At 47.5% G+C, this 24285-nt stretch overlaps 1 protein-coding gene across 5 annotated transcripts; it reads left to right on the forward strand.

Moving 5' to 3' along the window:
* The first annotated feature begins 79 nt into the window (after positions 1 to 79).
* Positions 80 to 23459, forward strand: PIGZ (phosphatidylinositol glycan anchor biosynthesis class Z). 5 transcript variants are annotated; one of them, XM_047733897.1, is made up of 7 exons: positions 100 to 132; positions 3033 to 3199; positions 3860 to 3985; positions 11223 to 11286; positions 17312 to 17412; positions 17950 to 18161; positions 19619 to 23457. In XM_047733897.1, exons 6-7 carry the CDS (start codon positions 18044 to 18046, stop codon positions 21184 to 21186), a joined length of 1686 nt encoding a protein of 561 aa, XP_047589853.1. In that variant the 5' UTR covers positions 100 to 132; positions 3033 to 3199; positions 3860 to 3985; positions 11223 to 11286; positions 17312 to 17412; positions 17950 to 18043; the 3' UTR covers positions 21187 to 23457. The 5 variants fall into 5 exon arrangements, with proteins under 5 accessions (XP_047589846.1, XP_047589853.1, XP_047589864.1 ...); XM_047733908.1 differs by having other exon boundaries at positions 17953 to 18161; XM_047733884.1 differs by lacking the exons at positions 11223 to 11286; positions 17312 to 17412 and having other exon boundaries at positions 17953 to 18161.
* Positions 23460 to 24285: the final 826 nt, after the last annotated feature.

The raw sequence follows: 24285 nt of genomic DNA on the forward strand, positions 1-24285 counted from the left end.
GAGAGCCCCTTGTAGGACCGGATCCCAGGATCCCAGGATCATGACCTGAGCTGAAGGCAGACGCTTAACTGACTGAGCCACCCAGGCATCCCTATGTTTGTTTTTTCATGTTGTCTTCACAACAGCTCTGAGGTAGGTACTATTGTTAACTTCATTTTTGTCATGAAAAAGTGACAGCAAGGATTTGAAACTGGGCCTCGGACTCCAAAGAGGGTTTTAACCTTTATATTATAAGCATATCTGGCCAAGGAAGCAATGTGAGCAGAGGCACTGGGGTGAGAAGGCAGGACAGAAGGGGTAACTACAGAAGGACGTGATGTTTCTGGAGCGCCAAGTTCTGCACCCACAGGGGTGAGAGTGGGGCTGGTGGGGACTGGTGGGCCTTGTAAGCCGTTACCAGTTGTTAAAGCATGCCACTCTTGATTGTGGGGTCGTGAGTTCAGTGAGTTCGAGCCCCACTTTGGGTGTAGAGATGATAGGGAAGAAGGAAGGGAGGGAGGGAGGCAGGAAAGAAGGGAGGAAAGAAAATTAGCATTACTTAGTGAAGGGGTGAAGAAGGAAGATGACCCCTGGATTTCTGGACTGAATAACTGGGCAAACGGTAATTCCCTCCCCGCTGTACGGGATGGGGGCAGAGCTGGTTTTCGGGAAAGTGATGAGTTCTGGTTGGCTTCCCTGTGTTTGATGTGGGGGCAGAAGCCTAACTGGCAGTGGCTCCAGGCTCCAGGCTCCAGGGTCAAACAGACTGGGTCCAGCACCTACCTTCATCAGCTTACTAGTTCTGTCTCATTGGGCAAGAAACTTGATTTCTTTAAACCTGTTAATTCATCCATAAGATAGCAACAGTAATAGAATTTTAGGGTTGGGATAAAATGAGAATAAAAGGAGACAATGTGCGGTGTCTGGGACATGATACATATTGAAAAATGGCAACTCTTATCATTGTTATTATTTATTATCCGTAAATCTGAAGCTCAGAGAAGAAGCAATTTCAGAAGTCATCAAATGGAAATTGAAACCAGGAGAGTAAATGAGATGATCAAAAAGAGTGTAGAGGCTGAGAAGGGTGGAAGTTGAACACCAGGAGCCGTGGCATTTCAGGGGTAGACAGAGGAAGAGCAGCATAAAAACAAATGGTTATAGAAGAAGGAGGAAAGCCACCAGAGCTTGGTGCCGAGGAAGCCATATGTAGGAGCCACACAGCTGACTGATCCTCTGTCTTCTTCCTCCTTCCTAACAGAACCTGATGTTGTCAGGGTCAGCACATTCTGGATTCTGTATGTCTCAGAGAAGGTAGCCCACAGCCCCAGCTTGAAACCAGCAGCACAGTTGCCCCTGGTTATCCCATTGCCCTTGCCAGTGAAGGTTTATGAAGGGTATTTGATCCCTTTCTGGCCAATGGAACCTGATGGAAAGTCTGTTGAGGGACTTCTGGAAGATTTCTTTAATTAAAAAAAAAAAATGCCCATGAAGACGACAACCACAAGGAGATATCATTTCACACTCACTAGGATGACTGAATCAAAAAGTCAGATAACATCACATGTTGGCCAGGATTTGGAGAATTTAGAACCCTTATGCATTGCTGATGGGACCATAAAAAGGAACAGCCACTTGGAAAACAATCTTGCAGTTCCTCAAACAATTAAACATAGGGTTACCATATGACCCAGCTGTTCTACTTCTAGGTATAATACCTGGGAAAATGAAAAAAATTAGCTCCCACAGAAACTTACACACAGATATTTATAGTGACATTATTTGTAATAGCCAAAAGGTGGAAACAACTCAAATGTTCATTGACAGATGAATGGATACACAAAGTATGCTACATACAAGCAGTGGAATTGTATTTGGCCATAAAAGCAGATAAGTACTGACACAGGCTATACCGTGAATGAACTCTGAAAACATCATTTTAAGTGAGAGAAGCAAACCACAAAAGGCCACATACTGTATGATTCTAGTCATATGAAAGTCCAGAATAGGGAAATCTGGGAGATAGGTAAATAGGGAGAGAAAGTAGGTAGCACTTGCTTAGGGCTGAGTTGGTGGTGGTGGGGGTGGTGGGGGGGTGGGAGATGATTAAATCAATGGTATGCATTATTCTTCTTGAGGTGATCAGAATGTTCTAAAACTGACCAGAGGTGGGGTGCCTGGGTGGCTCAGTGGGTTGAGCCTCTGCCTTCGGCTCAGGTCATGATGTCAGGGTCCTGGGATCAAGCCCCGCATAGGGCTTTCTGCTCAGCAGAGAGCCTGCTTCCCCCTCTCTCTCTCTGCTTGCCTCTCTGCCTACTTGTGAGCTCCCTCTCTGTCAAATAAATAGATAAAAATCTTTAAAAAAAATATTAAAATTGACCAAAGGGAATGGTCACACAAATATGTGAAGATACTAAAGCTATTGAGTTGAACACTTTTTAAGAAAAAGATTTTATTTATTTGTTCGAGGAAGAGAGAGAGAGGAGAGGGACAAGGAGATTCTGTGCTGAGCACAGAGCCCCATGTGGGACTCACTCCCACAACCCTAAGATCAGGACCTGAGCCAAAATCAAGAGTCAGAGGCTTAATGGACCAGCCACCCAGGCACCCCTGAATTGAACACTTTAAGTGAGTGAATACTATGTTCATTATATCTGAATAAAACTGTTGCAAAAGAAGCAACAATAAAAGTGATACACGAGGAATCTATAGACTCTTCTCTCAGTGTTGTCGTGTCTGGATGGAATGGCTGAGACAAACTGTCTTGCTACCAGCCTGAGGACCATGTCCACACAAAGAGGCAGAAATCATAAGGGTCACTGGAAAGTAGCAAAGGAGCCCCACTGGCACCAAGCTCTGGTGTTCTTGTCATATGATGTAATGAATTGTTAAAGCCTGTGTGAATCAAAGTTTTTGTTGTTGATATTGTCTCCAAACAAGAACTATAATCACCACAGGATTTAATATAGGGAAGTAGCTGCTTATGAACCTTGGGAACTTCTGGATGGTCAAGGTCTTGACTTCTAGAACACTGCAACACTGACCCTCCATAGGAGCTGCTGTCTCTGTGGCTCTGTCAGGAGAAGGCGACCCAGGAGGCCAGAACCGGAACTGCTGACTTCCAGAGCACAGTGCTGTGTTTGCGACGCAAGTGTTGGGCAGCCGCAGCCAAACCACCCCAGCTGCCTGCCAGCACCTACACAGCCGGTGAATTAACAAGGTACACTGCATCAGAAAACTTACCCATCAGGGCGCCGGGGTGGCGCACTCGGTTAAGGGTCTGCCTTCAGCTCAGATCATGATCCTGAGGTGCTGGGATGGAGCCCTGAGTCAGGCTTCCTGCTGGGCAGGGAGTCTGCTTCTCCCTCTCCCTCTGCCTGCCGCTATCCACTGCTTGTGCTCCCTCTCTCTCTCTCTATCAGGTAAATAAATAAGATCTTAAAAAAGAGAGAGAGAGAGAAAGAAAGGAATAAAACTTATCCATCGCCTTGACCTTACTTGCCAGAAGAAAACAAAAGGAGGAAGGAAAGCTTTTACTTGGCTTCTACATCCCAGATGTCTCCCTTCTAATGACCAACTTTTCTGCTCCTTATTCCTGCTTCCATTTCAGACCTTCTCTCCCGCATCATTTTTCCTTCTGCCTAATATATATATTATATGTCCTTTGGAATGTTCTGAGGGTCTGCTTGTGGAGATTTTTCAGTTTTGATTTGCCAGAAAATATCTTTGTTTTGCCAAAAAGTTTTAGATGTGGAAGGTAGACTGCTAGTTATTTTCTTCATTTTCTTTTTTTCCCCATGCATGTATGTATGTCTTTCTGTTCTTGTGGGAGGCAGGGGAGCATGGTCTGGGCCCTTTCATAGTTCTCTTTCCCCCACAGGGTGGACCCAATTGTCACCTGGGGCCTGGGGCCCAGAAGGTCCTGAAGAAGGGTGACAAGGGGCCCTTCAACTTGGAGGCACTAGATGAAATCAGAATGAGACGCAGGGTCAAGATGGAAAAGCAGGTGAGTGCAGGATGGTTTTGCTGGTGTGGTAGAGCTCGGGGACTGAGAAGCTCTGGAAGGCTGTGGGGACAAGCACGGGAGGGGTGCGGGGAGGCTGCGCTGCTCAGAGCCATGGCCCAGAGCATCTACGCAGAGCCCAGGTGTCCCCTGCTGCCAGTGCCAAGTTACTTCCTCTTAGCGTAGGAATGTCCTCATCCTTTTTTTTTTTTTTTTAAGATTTTATTTATTTATTTGACAGAGATCACAAGTAGGAAGAGAGGCAGGCAGAGAGAGAGAGGAGGAAGCAGGCTCCCTGCTGAGCAGAGAGCCCGATGTGGGGCTCGATCCCAGGACCCTGGGATCATGACCTGAGCCAAAGGCAGAGGCTTAACCCACTGAGCCACCCAGGTGCCCCGAATGTCCTCATCCTTGAGGGCTTGCTGCCTACAGCCACCTCTGGTACCAAATGACCAGAGTTCAGTATGAGAAATAGAAGCCAGCAGAAAAGGAATTTATATACAGGAACTAAAAATTGTGGGGCACTGGGAGAAGGAGTTGTCATTTGGGCCTCCAGGGGAGACTTGAACCCCCAGAAGTAACTCATGAGAGGGACCACCATGCATGTGACAGTCGGGCAGGTGTAAAGGCTCCCTTGGAACTCAGTCATATTTAGTTGCTGAGAATCAGGACACCACCCTAACTGCAGCTGTGTCTCTGTCCCTACAAAGCTGGGGACAGACATGGGAAAGCTGCTGCAGGAAAAACTCCATATCCCCATAACCTTGTTTGCCCAGAGAAGACAAGGCCAACTGCAGAAATATGCTTGTCTCACATCTGCTTTCCTGGTTTTTTTTTTTTTTTTATCTATTAGAGAGTGAGCAAGCGAGTGGAGGGAGAGGGAGAAGCAGGCTCCCCGCTGAGCGGGGAGCCCGACATGACAGGGGGATGACATGACAGGGGGACACAGGGGGACTTGATCCCAAGACCCCAGGATGATCACTCGAGCCAAAGGCAGTTGCTTAACCAACGGAACCACCCAGGCACCCCTGCTTTCTCAATTCTTACAACCTAATTTGTATAACCCAACTTCCAGGGGATCTACAAAAGGCAGCTTTTTGTTTCCCAGCCTTTTGTGGTGTAGGAAGGCACCACAGAAGGTGACGGGAATTGCAGAAGGGCTCCCTGTTGTCAAATGGCATGCAAGGTGGGGGCCTGAAGTGGTCATTGGGTTTGACGATTGGAAAAGCAAGGAGGCTCTTGAGGGCTGTGTCAGCGCAGTGGAGATGGGCAGAGCCAATAAGACATGAGGAGCGAATTCAGTGAACGTGGATGTTTTAAGGAATCCTTTGCGGGGCAACTGAGAGAGGGATAGTGGATCAAGGGCGGCTCAACTTCAGAGAGAGTTTGGGTTGGTTGTTTTTCTAGGAATGGTGGAGAATCAAACATGTTTATGATGAAGGGAAGGTGCAGACTGAAGAGAGCAGAAGGAGCAAGGAGGTAGGGAATGAATGGAGAGATTGTGGCTAGTAGGAGGGGACGCTTACAACATGTGGAAAGATGCTCATGATATTTTGCTAAGCAACAGAAGCATAGAAAACAAACACTGTGTGGTTCCTTTCCTTTTTCTAAAAATTATTTTTTATTAACATATAATGTATTATTAGCCCCAGGGGTGCAGGTCTGTGAATCGCCAGGTTTACACACTTCACAGCACTCACCATAGCACATACCCTCCCCAATGTCCATCACCCAGCAACCCTATCCCTACCCCACCCCCCTGCAACCCTCAGTTTGTTTTGTGAGATTAAGAGTCTCTTCTGGTTTGTCTCCCTCCCAATCCCATCTTGTTTCATTTTTTCCTTCCCTGCCCCTCAAACCCCCTGCTCTATCTCTCAGATTCCTCATATCAGAGAAATCATAAGATAACTGCCTTTCCTCTTTAAAAGTATATTACATACACTAAAAGGCCTCACTGAATTGTCAAACAGCCCCCAGAGAGACCAAACTCAATCCCATGGTTGCTAGCGCAGCCCTGAGAAGTAGCAGGCCAGCCGCAGGCATGGGTGTGGGCAGAGCCCGTGAGTAGAGGTCGGCTTCAGCCATCCCAGCCAGTCCCTCTCTTACCCTGCCCCTACTCTTGGAGGCCATATGGCCACAGTCTGGCTTGTTCTGTAGGCCTCACGTTCAGGTCATTATCCCAAACGTCCCCTGATCACCCACCGTCCCATACATGGAGGAGCAGCCTCTCGGCAGTTCTAGAAACAGCTTCAGAGGCCTTGGCATGGCATCTTCCCATCCCATCTACCCTCAGTAATTGTGGAGACACCCAAATTCCCCATAGGAGTTTGGGGACCACATCCTGAAAAAGCACCACTGTGACTGCAGCACGGTCCTCTCACGTTTCCTGTTTCCTCTCAGATAATGACCACAAGATTCTCTGACCAAGGCTGACTCCCGAGTGCATGACTTCCTGGAAAACTACCTGACATAGTTTAAACTAACTTAGCTTTTCACAACCCCCATCTTATCTCTCAGCATGCTTTTTTCTTATGCCAACCCTTCTCTCTACAAATAAATGTGAAATAATAATTTATATATAATCTATCTGATGTCATTATTGTATATGCATTCTGAGTCTGGGACCATTCTAATCATTATCGGCCCCAGGCTTGGGTGGTTCCTTTGTTCTTGTGGGAGGGGTAATACCTGATCAGGTGAATTCAGGCTAAAAAGCTAGACTGAAGGTAGGCTCGTGGTCATACCTTCTCTGGGGAGAACCTGTGCCCTCCCTAATCTGATTAGCATTAGATTCCAAGAAAGGCAGTTCTTCTTGCATTCCTCTGTATTATTTATACAAAACCTATTATAATAAATATAATAATATGTGGGCTGAACAAAAGGTAAGGAATGCTAAGTCACCAGAGCGGGGGCCTAGAGAGGCCGGCAGAGCCTTGAAGCCAGACTTGGACTCAGGACACATGCAGAACTGAGTGCATATGAGCATGGGTTTTTGTGATCTCTCAGGACTGGCAGGATGGAAGATAAATCCTGAAGCCCACTCGAGAGAGAAGCCTGACAGGAGACTCTCTCTCAAAACGGGGACTCCAGGGGCGCCTGGGTGGCTCAGTGGGTTGGGCCACTGCCTTCGGCTCGGGTCGTGATCTCGGGGTCCTGGGATTGGGTCCCGCATCGGGCTCTCTGCTCAGCGGGAAGCCTGCTTCCCTCTCTCTCTCTCTCTCTGCCTGCCTCTCTGTCTACTTGTGATCTCTCTCTGTCAAATAAAAAAAAAAAAATCTAAAAAAAAAAAACAAAACAAAACAAAACAAAAAAAAACGGGGACTCCAGACGACTACATTCTCAGTGTAAAGGGGACCTAGAAATAAACTGTTCCATCCCCAGAGGACTGTAAGAAAACTGCCTTTCTTGGATCTCAAGGCTAATCGAATCAGGGTGCAGGTAGGGCAATCTGTTTCTGGGATTGTAACCACGACCCTGCCCTCATATAGATTTTTAGCCTGAATTCACCTGATTAGGCACCGGCTTCTCTAAAAGAAAACAGAAACAAAAACCTGTAGCCAATAATATGATCAAAATTGGTCCCAGACTTGTGATGCCCCCAGGTACCTGACAAAAGCACGTATAAATCCTTTTCAGTGGAATTCAGAAATTTGCCTTCATCCCTGGCCTCAACTAATTCCCACAGGTTATGTCCAAGGAGTAAATGAAAGAAAATAATTTAGTATATAGAAGTAAACAGGGCATGATGAGTGAGAACCAGCAGAAACAAGACAGCAGATTCAGACCTAAAAAACTTTAGATGTTGAAATTATCAGATCTAGTATAACAAATAAGTGTGCTTAATGTAATATAAAAATAAAAGAGCCTTGAAAACATGACAAAAGAGCAACAAATGTGGAAAAAATCGAACAACTCATAGGAAAGAAAAATATAAAATTGAAAGGTAAAACTCAATAGTTTTTTTTTAAATATTTTATTTATTTATTTGACAGACAGAGATCACAAATAGGCAGAGAGGCAGGCAGAGAGAGAGAGAGAGGGAAGCAGGCTCCCCGCCGAGCAGAGAGCCCGATGTGGGGCTCGATCCCAGGACCCTGGGATCATGACCTGAGCCGAAGGCAGAGGCTTTAACCCACTGAGCCACCCAGGTGCCCCTCAATAGGTTTAAAAAAAAAAAGATTTTATTTATTTGAGAGAAGAGAGAGAGCATGTGCACAAGTTGGGGGAAGAGCAGAGGTGGAGGGAGAAGCAGACTCCCTGCTAAACAGGGAGCCCGAGGCAGAGCTAGATCCCAGGACCCTTAACCATCTGAGCCACCCAGGCACTTCTCAATAGGTTTAACAGCTGGTTAAATACAGCTGAAAGGATGATTAGAGATGTGGAAGATAGAGCAGAAGAAATTAGTTGAAAGACCAGACAGACAAAGATATAGAAAATACAAAAGTAGAAGTTAAAATGACATGGAAGATAGACCAACAAGGTCTACCATACATTTAATCATACTTCCAGAGGGAGAATAAAGAAAGAAGAGAGAAGAGGTAATATTTGAAGAAAAAAAAAAAAGGAAGATTACTATCTATAGATGGAAAAGGACCCTTATCCACAAAGTCAAGAAGCCAAAAATGTTTCCAGTTATGCTAAAAAGAAATGTACACCCAGGGGTGCCTGGGTGGCTCAGTGGGTTAAAGCCTCTGCCTTCAGCTCAGGTCATGATCTCAGGGTCCGGGATTGAGCCCCACATCGGGCTCCATGGGATCCGGGCTTCCTCCTCTCTCTCTGCCTGCCTTTCTGCCTACTTGTGATCTCTGTCAAATAAATAAATTAAATCTTTTAAAAAAGAAGAAATGCACACCCTGAATCATAACATAGTGAAAGCACAGAACATAATGTATTAAATATTACAGTACTGGCCACCACCGGCGGCCACCACCGGCAGCCCCCAGGGCGCCCCATCCCTGAAGGAATTGCTATCAAAAGGCGATGCCAAGAAGACTGAGGAGGAGCTAGAGGAAGCCCTTTTGGAGAGATTGTGGGGACTATCAGAGATGTTCCCAGAAAGTCTCCCATCTGGGGCTGGAGCCCCTTTTGATCTCTCCATCTTTGTGGCTCAGAAACCAAACAGATTTTCCACGGCAGCCCTATGGGTTGGGACCACCTCCTTCATGACCCCCGTTCTCCCTCCTGTTCTTGAGACCAAGAAGTTGCAAATGGAGCAGCAGCAGCTACAGCAGTGGCAAATACTTTGTAGGGCCTCACGAAGGGTCCTCAGGAGGCATGCCAAGGGCTCGACCTCCACTTCCTGGAAAGACCTAGATTGTTACTCTGTGACTTGTCTTGGTAGGACAAGTTTGAAAATTCAACAGTGTTGGAACTGTTGATTATTTGGAGTCGTCTTCTTCTTCTTCTTCTTCTTCTTCTTCTTCTTCTTCTTCTTCTTCTTCTTTTGACACTGGCACATTGATCTCTCTACACCCGCCATGGAGAATTCTCCCCAGTATCTCTCAGAGACCCCCAACTTGCAGCTGTGCCCTCCACACTGTCCCATTTCTTCTGTCTTCACTCTGATACCAGAGTGCAGCAATGCGGATGGTTACTCCAGCTCTGGCCATCCCACCCCTTTTGCCAAATCCCTCGTGATGGGAAAATCTCCTCACTCTCCCACTGAGGCATAGGGACTGATGCTCCTGGGAAGTATGTGCCCCTGGCTGTTTTTGTGTTTGAGCACAGGAGTTGTTGGGAAGGGTCATACACACGGTATGAAATACAGAAGGCATTATAGCTGTAGTCGGAAGGCAGCTGCTGTGAATTTCTGTGTTGGAAAGGAGGAAAGGCTGGCAGCAGCTTTAACCACAGGGTGGGGACCGTGGAGGACAGAGCAGGAGCTCATTTTCTTGCCCATTTTGGCTACTAGAGACCTGTGTGTGTTTGTGTGTTTGTGTGTGTGTGTGTGTGTGTGTGTGTGTGCATATGTCTAAAACAGAAAAAAGGGCTCGATTTTTGTGTTTAAATATTAAAAGTGATTCCAACAGAAAAAAATTTAAAAATAAATATTAAAGTGATATACTAGTAAATACTAAATAAGAGAAAGCTCATGTAAGTATATTAATATCAGAGAAAATATTTTAGGGGCAAAAAATGAGAGCTAAAAAGATAACTGTATAGGGATGCCTGGGTGGCTCAGTCAGTTAAACATCTGATTCTTGATTTCAATTCAGGTTGTGATTTCAGTGTTGTGAGATCGAGCCCCACATTGAGCTTCACGCTCAGCGGGGAGTCTGCTTGAGATTCTCTCTCTCCCTTGTCTCTCCCACCCCCTGCACGTGCACTCTTTCTCTAAAATAAATAAATCTTTAAAAAAAAGGATAGGGGCACCTGGGTGGCTCAGTGGGTTAAGCCTCTGCCTTTGCCTCAGGTCATGGTGTCAGGGTCCTGGAATCGAGCCCCACATTGGGCTCTCTGCTCAGCAGGGAGCCTGCTTCTCCCTCTCTCTCTGCCTGCCTCTCTACCTACTTGTGATCTCTCTCTCTCTCTGTCAAATAAATAAATAAAATCTTTTTAAAAAAAGATACATTAAAGGGCGCCTGGGTGGCTCAGTGGGTTAAGCCGCTGCCTTCGGCTCAGGTCATGATCTCAGGGTCCTGGGATCGAGGCCCGCGTCGGGCTCTCTGCTCGGCAGGGAGCCTGCTTCCCTCTCTCTCTCTCTCTGCCTGCCTCTCCATCTACTTGTGATCTCTCTCTGTCAAATAAATAAATGGAATCTTTAAAAAAAAAAAGATACATTAAAAAAATAACTGTATAATGGTAAAATGTTCAATTTCCAATAAGGTATAACAGTTCTAAACTTTTATAAAAACAATGACATAGCTTTAAAAATGAGCTAAAATGACAAAATCACAAGGAAAATTAGAAAAGCTCACTACCGCATTGGCTCTTTCAACACACATTTCTGTGTTGTGTAGAATAAGCCATGGAAAATTATTAAGGATATAAAAGGTTTGAGCAACACAATTAAGAAACTTGATCTAAAGAACAGGTGTGGAACTCTGTCTCCAGTAACTAGAGGATATATGGTGTTCTCAAGCATCCGTGGAATGTCTGCAAAAATGGACCCTTACACATTAAATGTTGGAGGTGGGGAGGGATGAATAGGCAGTGCACAGAGGATATTTAGGGCAGTGAAAATGCTCTCTACAATACTATAACGGTAGATACGTCATCATACATTTGTTCAAACCTATAGAATATTCAACATCAAGAGTGAACTGTGATGTAAACTGAGGACTTCAGGTGACCACGATGACAAGGTGGGTCCATCAATTATAGCAAATATTTCGCTTTGGTGGGGAATGTTGATAATGCAGGGGGTGCTATGCATGTGTTGGGGGAGGGGGATATATGGCAAACCTCTATAACCTTCCTCTCAATTTTGCAGTGAACATAACACTGCTATAAAAAATAAAGTTTTGATCAAAAAAATTAAATTATTCAACCATAAAGCATTAATCAAAGGAGAAATTACAATGAAATTTTTACCAACAAGGGTCCTTGGGGTCTCTGAGCAATGGAAATTTATTAGAGGCCAAAAGGAAGTTCCAGGCAAGGCTGTTATGGGGGTTTATGCTCCAGCGCCAGGAAGACAGCACAAAGGAAAGTGCTCTTCTGCCCGCTCTCCAAACAAAAGCGGGAGGAAGTTCTTAAAGAGATTGTGACAGGAAAGGAGTGATGTCTGAGTGTGCAAGGTGGAGAGAGACACAGGAAGTTGTGTGTGCAGACACAGTGAACAGGACATGCTTCCTGAGGCATTGTATGTCTCATTAATATGAGACACGAGGTTTTAGTATTATAATGAGGGGAAAGGTCAGTGATAGGCCAGCGCTGGGGTCCACCTTAGTGCAGACTAGTTTGAATCCTTCCTTTGATAGGCATCCTGCTTTGCATTCTTGCAAGATATGCTAGTCAAGAGGCAGAGGGTTTCCGCTATCAAGGAACACTAGATTTCCTGGTCAGGACTGAGGGGATCCCAGTCCAGTCCCTGCTCTGTCTCAGGATTAGAAAATCTCGATAACCAAAGGTGATGAAAATATGGAAATATTATATAGTATAGCTTGTGGGATGCAAGTAATACATTGTTTTTTTTAAAAAAGATTTTATTTATTTCAGAGAGAAACAGTGAGAGAGAACATGAGAGGGGAGAAGGTCAGAGGGAGAAGCAGACTCCCTATGGAGCTGGGAGCCCAATGTGGGACTCGATCCCAGGACTCTGGGATCATGACCTGAGCTGAAGGCAGTCGCTTAACCAACTGAGCCACCCAGGAGCCCTTAACGCAGTATTTAAAGAAAAATGTATTATCTTAAATATTTCTCATAGAAAAGGGGTTCAAAAATTAATGAGCTGAAAAGTTAAAGGCTCAAAATGAATGAGCTAAGCATCCATATCAAAAGGTTTAAAATAAAACAGCAAAATAATCTTCCAAAAAAAGTAAACAGAATGAAAAAATAAAGATAAGAAAAATTAGGGTGCCTGGGTGGCTCAGTCGTTAAGCATCTGCCTTTGGCTCAGGCCATGATCTCAGGGTCCTGGGATTGAACTCTGCATCAGACTCCCTGCTCAGTGGGAAGCTTGCTTTTCCTTCTCCCACTCCCCCTGCTTGTGTTCCCTCTCTTCTGTCTGTCAAATAAATAAATAAAATCTTGAAAGAAAAAAGAAAGAAAAATTAATTACTTTTTTTAAAAAAAGTTTTATTTATTTGACACAGGGAGAGAGAGATCACAAGTAGGCAGAGAGGGAGGAGGAAGCAGGCTCCCCGCCAAGCAGAGAGCCCGATGTGGGGCTCAATCCCAGGAGCCCGGGATCATGACCCAAGCTGAAGGCAGAGACTTTAACCCACTGAGCCACCCAGGCGCCCCAAGAAAGAAAAATTAATTTAAAAGGAGATGAAAGAGAAAAAAAAGGAGAGGAACAAAACCAGAAGTCCATTTTTCAAAAAGATTCATAAAGTTGACAAAATGCTGGCGAAAAGGATCAAGAAACAAAAAGAAAGCATAAGAAACCAACATTATAGGAATAGAAATGAGTTAAGAATTCAAGCCACAGATTGGAAAAGGGTATTTCTCATGCAGTCAATATAAAGAATATATAAAGAATTCCTACACATAGTAATAAAAAATGGTCAGAAGGAATTCCACAGAAGCACCAAAAATGTTGCACAAGCATTTGAAAAAGTGTTGGACCACGTTAGTGATCAGGGAAATGCATGTAAATAGCCCCAAGATTCACAGAATCAAGCTGTTAGACAATCCCAAGCATATTGAAGCAGTGGGTACTGTAACGTCTGCTGGCTGGCGGGACCTCTGAAGACCACTGGGCATTGTTTAATGACGTTAAAAGTATGCATGCCCAAGACCCAGGGATCCCATTTCTAGGTATGTAGTTCAGAGAAGTCTTGTATAAGAGTGTATTTATAGCAGCATGCTTAGGAATAGAATAATGTGTCAACACCTGGAGATGCTCTTGCAGATAAAATCAGTCCAAAGGGTAAATTAATTTTAGTATACCCACCCAGTGGAATACCACAGAGCAATGAGGACGGACTGCAGCTGCCGGGAACAGCATGAATCTCCCCACTAGAATCTTGAGTAAAAGACACGAGTCACTGGTAGGTTACATGAAGAATTATCGCATTGATCCAAAATTCAAACACAGAGGGGCATCTGGGTGGCACAGTTGGTTACGTGTCCCTCTCTGGGTTTCAGCTCAGGGTGTGAGCTCTGGTGGTGAGATGGAGGCCCTCGTTGGGCTCCATGTTTAGTGTGGAGTCTGCTTGAGACTCTCTCCTTCTGCCCCTGCCCCTACTCTCTCTCTCAAATAAATAAATAAATCTTTTATTTTTTTAAGAAGATTTTATTATTTATTTATTTGTCAAAGAGAGAGAGAGAGAGAGAGAGAGAGAAAGTGTGAGAGTGAGCACAAGCCAGGAGAGAAGCAGATGCCCCACTGAGCAGGGAGCTGGATGCGGGACTCGATCCCAGGGCCCTGGGGTCATGATGAAAGCAGATGCTCAAGTGACTGAGCCACCCAGGTGCCTCAAACAAACAAATCTTTAAAAAAAAATAATAAAATTCAAACACGGTTATAAACCCCAGATTATTTAGGGTGTGGTGGTCAGTTTTTTGTGTCAGCTTGACTAAGTAATAGTCCCCAGTTAATCAAACACAAATCTACCTGGTGCTGTAAAGGTATGTTGTAGGTGCGATGACAGTCCACCATCAGCTGACTTCAAATAAGGGAGGTTATTCTAGATAACCTGCGTAGACCTGACAGAATCAGTGGAAAGGACTTTAGAATGAACCAAGGTGTTCCTGAATAAGAAATTTCTCTCTGTGGCCTGCAGCTTCTTCTCCTGCCCCAGAGACCTGCCCTTCCTGATGCCCTAGAGATTTCAGATTTGCCTAGCCAGCTCCCCAAACACATAAGCCAATTGATTGATCTTAATGTATATCTTCTCTATATACATTATATACTTAATGTATATATATATCTCTCTCTGCCTGAACAATACAGACAAATACAGACTTTATTTACTGCAAGTGGTTCTAGAGGAACAGAATCTCCTGACTTTTATGAATAGAGGTTCTGTGTTTTCTGGAATTGGTTCTCTAGACTGATTAGATTTAAAGGCACTAATGACTCTATTTCGAGTGATAAAGAGGGCACTGGTAGTCCATGGAGTGACATGGCATTAGAGATACCGCAGAAGGTTTTGGGTGACCGTGTATGTGATGTCTTTGCTGAGCTTCCAATTCTCAGCTCAAGGTCCTCAAAAAATGACCTTTGTGTCCCCCAAAAGAGACCCTTCTCTCCTGTTACTTGCAGGGCTGAAATGGCCGAAAACCAAACCCATAATCTCATCCTGTGAGCTGCTCAATTACAATGCACTTTGAATCCCAGCCTGGAAGGAAAGTTAAAGTGAGGGTATGGGAGCTGGCAGAGGGGCAAGCCCCTGGCTCCAGGGGTTCCCAACAGAGCAGTTCAGCCACTGAGAGGCAAGTGGTGGTGAGATGGGAAAGGAATTTATTTCAGGAAGGCCAATACAGGAAGACACTGGACTCTGCAGGTGGGTGGTAAAGGTCAGGTCTATCATTGTCTTGGGGTCACTCACATGAGGCTTGCTGGCTCAGGGCCATCCTTATTGTTCGGTAGGTTTGGTCCTCCCTCCCCTCCTCCCTGGGATGCTTTGCTGGCAGGGTCTTTTGCCCGAGTTAAGAGATAAGCTGGAAAGAAGGATAAATGAAGATGTGGTCCATATATACAATGGAATATTTTTCAGCCATTAGAAACGAAGAATGGGGACGCCTGGGTGGCTCAGTTGGTTGGACGACTGCCTTCGGCTCAGGTCATGATCCTGGGAGTCCCGGGATCGAGTCCCGCATCGGGCTCCCAGCTCCATGGGGAGTCTGCTTCTCTCTCTGACCTCCTCCTCGCTCATGCTCTCTCTCACTGTCTCTCTCTCAAATAAATAAATAAAATCTTTAAAAAAAAAAAAGAAACGAAGAATGCCTACCGTTTGCATCAACATGGGTGGAACTGGAGGGGATTATGCTGAGTGAAGTAAGTCAAGCGGAGAAAGACAATTATCATATGGTTTTACTCATATGTGGAACATAAGAAATAGCACAGAGGATCATAGGGGAAGGGAAGGAAATCCAAAAGGGGAGATATCAGAGAGGGAGATGAACCATGAGAGACTGCGGACCCCAAGAAACAATCTGGGCATTTCAGCAGGGAGGGGGTGGGGAGATGGGGTAACAGGGTGATGGGTATTAAGGAGAGCACGTATTGTGATGAGCACTGGGTGTTATATGCAACTAATGAATCACTGAACACTGCATCAAAAACTAATTATGTACTATACGGTGGCTAACTGAACATAGTAAAAAAAAAAAGAAGAATTTAATCAGTGATGAAGTACAAGCTAAGGTCAAAACAGAGGAAATTGAAGTTCTCTTTCGGGCATTGCCTGGGGCGGAATGGAATCCTTGCTTGCATCCCAGCACCAAGCTTGGCCTCAACTTCTCTCTAAAAGTTGGGATACTCGGGGCGCCTGGGTGGCTCAGCGGGTTAAGCCGTTGCCTTCGGCTCAGGTCATGATCTCAGGGTCCTGGGATCGAGCCCCGCATCCGGCTCTCTGCTCAGCGGAGAGCCTGCTTCCTCCTCTCTCTCTGCCTGCCTCTCTGCCTGCTTGTGATCTCTCTCTGTCAAATAAATAAATAAATAAATAAATAATCTTAAAAAAAAAATAAAAGTTGGGATACTCATTCACTGGCTCTGGAGAAAAGGATCTGTACAATTCAGTCCAAAAGCGGGAGCAGAGACTGCAAAAAAGTTATCTTTCAAACTCCTTGAGGTGTTAGTAAGGATCAAGAGGCTCCTTGTCAGCCTCTACTAGATTCCTGTTCTGGTGCTTCCCTCTCTCTCCTCTCCTCTGTGAAGACATATTCCACCTGAGAACAATGGCTGTTGAAGGTCAGGCTTTAAAATATCCAAGTCAGGGGTGAGGGGGCGCCTGGGATTGAGTTCCACATTGGGCTCTCTGCTCATCGGGGAGCCTGCTTCCTCCTCTCTCTCTCTGCCTGCCTCTCTGCCTACTTGTGATCTCTGTCAAATAAATAAATAAAATCTTTAAAATAAAATAAAATATCGAATTCGGAAAAACAGTTACCACGTGTATCCTTGGAGGAGAATCAAACTTGTGTTTCTGTGTACCTGAGATGACACAAGGGTGCTGATGTCTGAGAAGGAGGTCCATCACGCCACGGGGCTGAGAGTCCTACTGACTTTTGAGTCGGGAGAGTAAAAATCCCCACAAGGAGGAAGTGTGTTCACGTGCTCAGGCTGCTGTCCCAGAATTCCACAGACTGGGTGGCTTAAGAAACAACAGAAATTTATTCCTCACGTTTCTGGAGGCTGCAAGTCCAAGGTCAAGGCGCCGGCATGATGAGAGCCCTCTTCTGGCACAGAGCCACCCTCCCACTATGTCCTCACAGGATGGAGGGGAGGAGGGAGTTCTGTGGGGTCTTTTTTTATAAGAACCCTAATCCCCATTCACGAGGCCTCCACCCTGAAGGCTTCACCTGTCTCACACCATCACATCAATCATTAGGATTTCAACACCTTAGTGGGGTGGGGCGCACACAGCCAGACCATAGCTGTAAGTTCTCATCACCTTCCAAAGGTAACTTTCAGGGTGTGTGAAGGTTGGAGGGAGTGACTGGAGACTCCAGTCTCAAATGTCAAATGTCATTGGGGTCAAATGTTGTTTATTTTTGCAGGGAAATGGATGGAATGCATTGAGGTTGCAAAGTTCTCAGAAGTGCAAGAGACAGGCTGCCATGGTTGCCTGTAGACAGGAGCTGGTGAACAGGATGGGGAGGTGAGACCCGTATTTGGAGACCACCCTAAATCTGATCTGCAGATGTCATACTTAGACACTTAGCAAATACGTTCAGCAAGTAACCAGGTCACTCAACAGAGGCCTTAGTTTCCCTCTATGTAAAATGGAGACAGTAAAGAATGCCTGGGTGGCTCAGTTGGTTAAGTGTCTGTCTTCAGTTCAAGTCATGATCCCAGGGTCCTGGGATCGAGTCCTGCATCAGGCTCCCCACTCAGCAGGGAGTCTGCTTCTCCCTCTCCTTCTACCTTCCCCCCAGCTCATGCTCTCTCTCTCTGAATAAAATAAATAAAAATAAAATACAAAATACAAAATAAAATCATTTAAAAAGTGGCTACAGTAAGACCCACGGCCCCAGACTGTAGAAAGGATGACGTGAGACACGCACGTGAGGTTCCTGGTACTTAGTGAGCATTTGTAAACATCAGCTCTTATTGTGTGTAGGCCCGTTTTGAATTTGTTCGGACAACTGAACACAGCCTAATTCACCTTGTAACAACTAACACAGGCTATCCTCAGCAGGTGCGGGTCCGTGGAACCAGAATAGCATCTGTAGCAGACGGAGAAGCCATTCCAGACATCCGCAGGGTCTTGGCAGCAATCTGATCTGAAGATGGCCCTCCGCGTGCTGTGCGCCAGCCTCAGCCTTCTCCGCCTGGTGTGGTGTCTCCTGCCGCAGACAGGCTACGTGCACCCAGATGAGTTCTTCCAGTCACCTGAGGTAATGGCAGGTAAGTTCCCTGCATGCGGTTAAGATATGCAGCAGCAAAGTCTGGATGGTTGCTGTCTGGATACTCAGGGGGAGGGAGAATCTATGTCTTTGGGGTTGAGCAGTAAATCCATGAGCCTGTCTGGAATAAGAACTTGCAAGTGGGGATTTCACATCTCCTTCCTGACCAGCGACATTGACCTTCTGGACAGTACTAATGAAATGCCAGCCTCTTTGATGTTTTCCTGCTCAGACCAACAGTACCGATTATTCAGAATGAAAGTTGTTTTGGACTCCTCAGTGGAGAGATTTTAGAGTGGGGCTTCCCGGGTGCTTAGGGAAACTTACACAGGGCTGTGGTCTGAGATACTGAAACTTTTCTTTTCTGGGTTCTTCTGAGGGGTGAGGGAATCCGGGCCTGGAATGCTCACTTGTTAGAATTTATCTGCAGAGGGGTGTGGAATATATCAAGAGGATGGCTGACAGGGACTATGAGGCTTTTCAGATGCTGTGGGCACATGGGTTCCTCCTCCACATGGTTCATAGCTTTGAACCTCCACATGGTTCAAAATGGCTGCTTGAGCTCCAGCCATCAAGTCTAAAATCAAGTCTTTCCAGCCACTGGAGAGGAGATGGGCATGCCTGCTCTAAGAGCATATATTTTTTAAGATTTTTTTTTTAAGTATTCTCTACACCCAACGTAGGGCTCAAACTTACAGCCCCAAGATCAAGAGTCACATGCTCCTCCGACTGAGTGAGCCAGACACCCCTTTAAGGGCATATTTTGAATGTCACATACTTTTTGCTCATTTCCATCCCATTGGTCAGAATGTATTACGTGAACACACCTAGCTGTGAAGGAAGCTGAAAAATAGTCCTTCTATCTGACCAAATGCCCAAGTGAAGAGACTAAAGAAGGAAGAAAGCAATGGATACCGGGGAAACATGCAGCTGGTCCTGCCATAGGGCTCGCAGCTGGATTTGTTTCTTCAGGTGAAAGGGCCAGTCTTTGCCAGTTTTTTTAACCTGAGCCAGTAAAAAAACAAAAACGAAAAAACCCAGCCAGATTGATCTGACCTTGATTTTGTTTCCTTTTCACCTTCTTCTTTTTGGGGGGGTGGGGGTGATATTTATTTTAGAGGTGGGGGAGGGGCGCAGAGAGAGAGAATTTCAGGCAGACTCCCTGCTGAGCATGGAGCCTCAAGCAGGGCTGGCTCTCAGGACCCTGAGATCATGACTTGATCCAAAATCCAGAGTCGGATGCTTAACCTACTGAGCCACCCAGGCGCCCTTCCCTTTGGGTTATCGCCTACCTAACGGTCCCGGTCCGCTGCAACATAAAGCAATCACCGGCGTAAAACCCGCGGTCCCCAGAGTCCGGGGAGTGTGCGCCGCTCGCTGACGAGGGGGTGGGAACGTCTTGGGGCTGCAACCCCTGTCCCTGAGCTTGGACCTGGCTCTCCGCTTCTCTGTCCGCAGAGGACATCCTGGGCGTGGAGGCTGCGCGGCCTTGGGAATTCCACCCCAGCCGCTCCTGCCGCACGGTGCTCTTCCCGCTGCTGACCTCCGGCTCCGCCTTTTGGCTGCTCAGGCTCTGGGAGCAGTGGGGCCCGGGGCGGGGCCCGGTGAGTGGCTACGTGCTGCTGGTGGGGCCCCGACTCCTCCTCACCGCCCTCTCCTTTGCCCTGGACGTGGCCGTGTACCACCTGGCCCCGCTGTGGGGGGCGGAGCGCTGGAACGCCCTGGTCCTGCTGTCCAGCTCCTACGTCACCCTGGTCTTCTACACGAGGACCTTCTCCAACGCCATCGAGGGACTGCTCTTTGCAGGGCTGCTGGTGGTGGTGTCCCCCCGGTTGGCTTGGAGCCCCAACCCTAGAAAGCCCGCCCCGGGCCCGTGGGGGCACAGCTGGCTGCTGGGGGGCATCGTGGCTGCTGGCTTCTTCAACCGGCCCACGTTTCTGGCCTTTGCTCTGGTCCCGCTCTTCCTCTGGAGCAGCCGCGGGGCCGCGCACCCCGGCTTTAAGTCTCTGGCGAAGGAGACGCTGGCGCTGCTCCCCGGAGCGAGCCTCGTGGCGGCGGTGTTCGTGGCTGTGGACAGCTGGTATTTCTCCAGTCCCTCTAGATCCAGCACCCTCGTTCTTACGCCTGCCAACTTCTTGTACTACAACCTGGATCCTCAGAACCTGGCGAGGCATGGCACACATTTGCGGCTCACTCACCTGGCGGTCAACGGTTTCCTGCTCTTTGGGACGCTACATGCCCAGGCCCTGCAGGCGGTGTGGCTACAGCTGCAAGCCTGCCGCCAGGCCTTTGCACAGATGGGCTTCCTGAGGGCTCTGGGGCATGGGTGCCTGCTCTCTGGGCCCAGGTCTTGCCTCCTGCTCCTCTACTTCACTCCTCTGGCCCTGCTTTCTGCCTTTAGCCACCAGGAGGCTCGGTTCCTGATCCCCCTCTTAGTCCCCCTCGTCCTGCTTTGTAGTCCACAGACCCAGCCTGTGCCCTGCAAGGGCCCCCTCGTCCTCTTCAATGTCCTGGGCGCCCTCTTCTTTGGCTGCTTGCACCAGGGGGGCCTAGTGCCTGGCCTGGGGCACCTGGAGCAGGTGGTTCATCCTCCCGCGCCCCCCAGCCTACCCACCCACTACACACTCCTCTTCACCCACACCTACATGCCCCCCAGGCACCTTCTCCACCTCCCAGGCCTGGGCTCGCCCGTGCAGGTGGTGGACCTGGCTGGGACTGAGGACTGGGTCCTGTGCCGAGCCCTGAACAACTTCACTAGGCAACCAGCCTGCCAGGTGGCTGGTGGGCCGTGGCTCTGCCGCCTCTTTGTGGTGACCCCAGGCACCGCCAGGCCTGCCATGGAGAAGTGCCACTTCCCTCTCAAGAGTGAGACGCTCCTGTTTCCCCACTTGACCCTGGAAGACCCACCAGCCCTGTCTTCTCTGCTGAGTGGGGCTTGGAGGAACCATCTCAGCCTTCACATCTTGGAACTGGGGGAGAAGCCTGGCAATGTGACCAAAAAGCCACCGGCCATGAGTCGGCCGTAGGTGAGGGCACCACTGCACCTTCTGTGTGGGTAGCTGGGCTGGAACAGAACCCTGATTCTCTTCCATTCCTTTCCCTTCCAGAAGTCCCACTCCTGCCTCTCCTGTGCATAGGCTTTGGCTGCTCTGCCTTCTGGGTAAGCTGGTACCCTTCTCCCCTTAAAGACCAAAGATCTGACCAGTCACAATCCTGACACCAAGTTCCCCAAAGAACCTGGTGTAACCGATGTCTGGTGAACAGCCTCACCAGGTCTGTTCCTGCCCTATTCCTTCTAGCCACTGTGATATTTTGATATGTAATAGCACCTGGTTATGAAGAGAGAGAGATCTGCGTGCAGATGGCATTCCTCTCAAACCTTCCAGGATGCCTTATCTCTTCCTGTTGGGATAACCCTCCGGCTTCCTAGATCACCAGGAAGGAGGCAGTGGTGATGTAGAGAGCAGGCAATTCAGATTCCAGAGACCCGAGTTCTAGTCCCTGGTCTACTTACCACTGTCTGGCTGTGTGATCTTAAGAAAGCCCCTTCCCCTCACCTAGCCTCAGTTGCCAATCTGTACAGTGGATAAAAGTGTCTCTGAGGTGTCTGCCAGCTAACGCTGTGTCATGCCTTGGTCTGCAGTGCATGTCCCCCATCTAAACAAGCATATCTGTCCCAAAGCTCTCTAAGCAGCCCTGGTGTGGCGGTGTATTTAATGGCACTCTGGGGCCTGCTGTCTCTGCGTGGGGTTATTACCAAAACAAGTAGTTCTAGAATTGCTCTCCTCACTCTCTTCTACTCCTGTCCCTGAGGGAGGGGGTAGGACCTTTCTGCATCTCACCCTTTAAGGATCATTCTCCCGGATTGGGGAGCCCAGATGTTCCCCGTCCTCAGCCTGCCCGAGTGGGAATGGAGAATTAGTAGCTGTCTCCACTTGGGAGCTCTCTGGTGCTCCCAGAGACTTCTTAAATGCAGTCTGGTTGCTCACTAAGCTCAAAGCCCCCATCAGAAACCACTTCACAGGATAGAGAGCAAACCCCATGCCATGTGGGTGATGAAAGCTATCATCACAGCTCCAGGCACGGGCGCCCCCTCTAAGGGCACCCCTACCAATCCACTGGGAACGTGAGGAGCTGCGGCACTCACCCTGTCCTCATTCTCCCTCCTCAAATCTCTACCACCTCCTGAAAATAAGAGGCACCCAGGCCACAGAAATCATTGAGCTGTAAATCAATACAGAGCTGGAGACCAAACCAACACTAATGACCAAGCCTGAGCATTCTTCTAGTCCTGCCTTCTGCTGGCTAAGGTTTGGGGCAGCCCAAAGCAGCGGCCCTCCCAGTCACGCTGTTCCGTGGCTGCTGCTTGTTCTTGGTGCCACACGCTCCTCCTGACTCCAACCCCAAGGACAGGCAGGGTCACTGATATGCTGGTAAATGTTTAGCAACCATTCTCTGGGGGCACAAAAGCCCCCATGTGGAGCATCTGCCGATTTCCGTGGCATAAATACTCCCACCTTGACTGATTTCAAACTACCACAATGATGCTACTGAACTCCAAGTTGAGAGGAGATGCCAGTAGACCTTGGCTCCAGCAAACTACTGGGCTTTTCCCTCTTTTAAATTCTGTAGTAATTGCTCTTGTGGTTTATGTTTCTATGAACCTCTCATTTGTCTTCCTATCCCTAGTGCTTAGTGTCATCTCTGGCACACAGGAAACACTTCCTCTTTTCTTTGCAGCCAAAGATGGCTTTTCTGCCCAAGTGCCATCTTGGAGACACCTGACTCCAGGGTCCCAAACTCCTCCCCCAGTTGGATCCACAATCTCAGAATTTCCTGGAGGAATTCCAGGGAATTGGTTGTAACAGTCTGTGTAGATTGTTGATGGTCTGACTTCTAATAAATTTGTCCATAAAGCGTTTATATCTAAGTCCATGCAGCATCAAGGGAGGAATCAGAATTGCCCTGCAAGATAGCAGGATGAGTTGCTTCCTTGCTTCACTCTCTAGCAGAATTTAGAAAAGCTTGAAAAGCATGCTGGGAGATTGCCACCGGGGGTGGTGGGAAGAATCTGATGTTTCTTTAGTAATAGGGTCATGGGTGGGATGGTAAGCCGGTGACTACAATCACTGGAGTCTCCTCCAGTGAAGCAGAAGGCATCCGAAATCACCTGCAGCTGGACCAGAAAGGACCCAGTTTTCTCTCTCTGCTCCGACTCCCTCTACAAAAAGAGAGAGAACTTAGTTCTTACCCACTTCCATGAGAAATAAACACAGCCCCCTTCTCTTGCTTTCTCTCTTTTCTTACCAGAATGACCAGTTTGTCTAGCAGCTTCATTGCTTCCTGCCCTGCTTCCCTTTTTGTCCCTGCCAGTCTGGAAAAAGACCTCCCAGTGAGTGTGCTTGCCTGTGCTTAGGGTAGGGAGTCGGGCTGGGGACAGCTAATACTCTGCTAATGAGATCCAGAGACAAATGAGTGGGATTGAGACCAGCATGGCAGGAAGGCCAGAGAAGGAACAAGTTCCCCAGGCTCCTCACTGCCAGCCTCAAAGGAGGATCCAGAGTTGCCTCTGATCTGGAATGAGGATTTGTTCTTTAATAGGATTGGGGGGTGCGGAGAGGATGCCAAACCAGGACTTTGGTCATTAGGAGAGTGAGACTCCAGGCCTCAGGATTAAACAGCAGCACCTCCAATGGGATGACCAGGATATCAAGTCAGAAGTATGAACATTTAGAATGTTACTTTAGCTTCTCCATTCCCACAGCAGGTCTCTCCACCCCTATCCAGCTCTTTCTCTGTACCTATCAGAAAGGCCAGGATATAAATTCTGGTTGGTCACCAGCCTAGAAGCATCTCCTGTGGCTTCAAGCTTTCTAGATTGCATGATTAACTAAAGGGCAATCAGAAATTCGGTCAGAGGCCTCAAATGACCAGGCATTTCTGTATACCACGGATTTTCCACTCATGGTTCCAACAGCTGTCTTGATTGTATCCCAGACCCTCTAAAACTGGAGACAGGAATCCAAGTAGCTTGTTCCATAATAGGCAGTTCTGACGCCCAGTGGTGATAATGGAGGTCGGGGAGGTGAAGGCAGGCACTGAAGGTCACAAATAAAAGGCTCAGA

Source organism: Lutra lutra, chromosome 1 (assembly GCF_902655055.1).
Source record: "Lutra lutra chromosome 1, mLutLut1.2, whole genome shotgun sequence".
Classification (NCBI taxonomy): domain Eukaryota; kingdom Metazoa; phylum Chordata; class Mammalia; order Carnivora; family Mustelidae; genus Lutra; species Lutra lutra.

Bases quoted from the DNA above. Each gene is read 5' to 3' on its own strand.
- PIGZ (XM_047733890.1), top strand. From the start codon at position 18,044: ATGGCCCTCCGCGTGCTGTGCGCCAGCCTCAGCCTTCTCCGCCTGGTG. The intron at 18,162-19,618 runs GTAAGTTCCCTG...CTCTGTCCGCAG, and splicing joins GTCACCTGAGGTAATGGCAG to AGGACATCCTGGGCGTGGAG.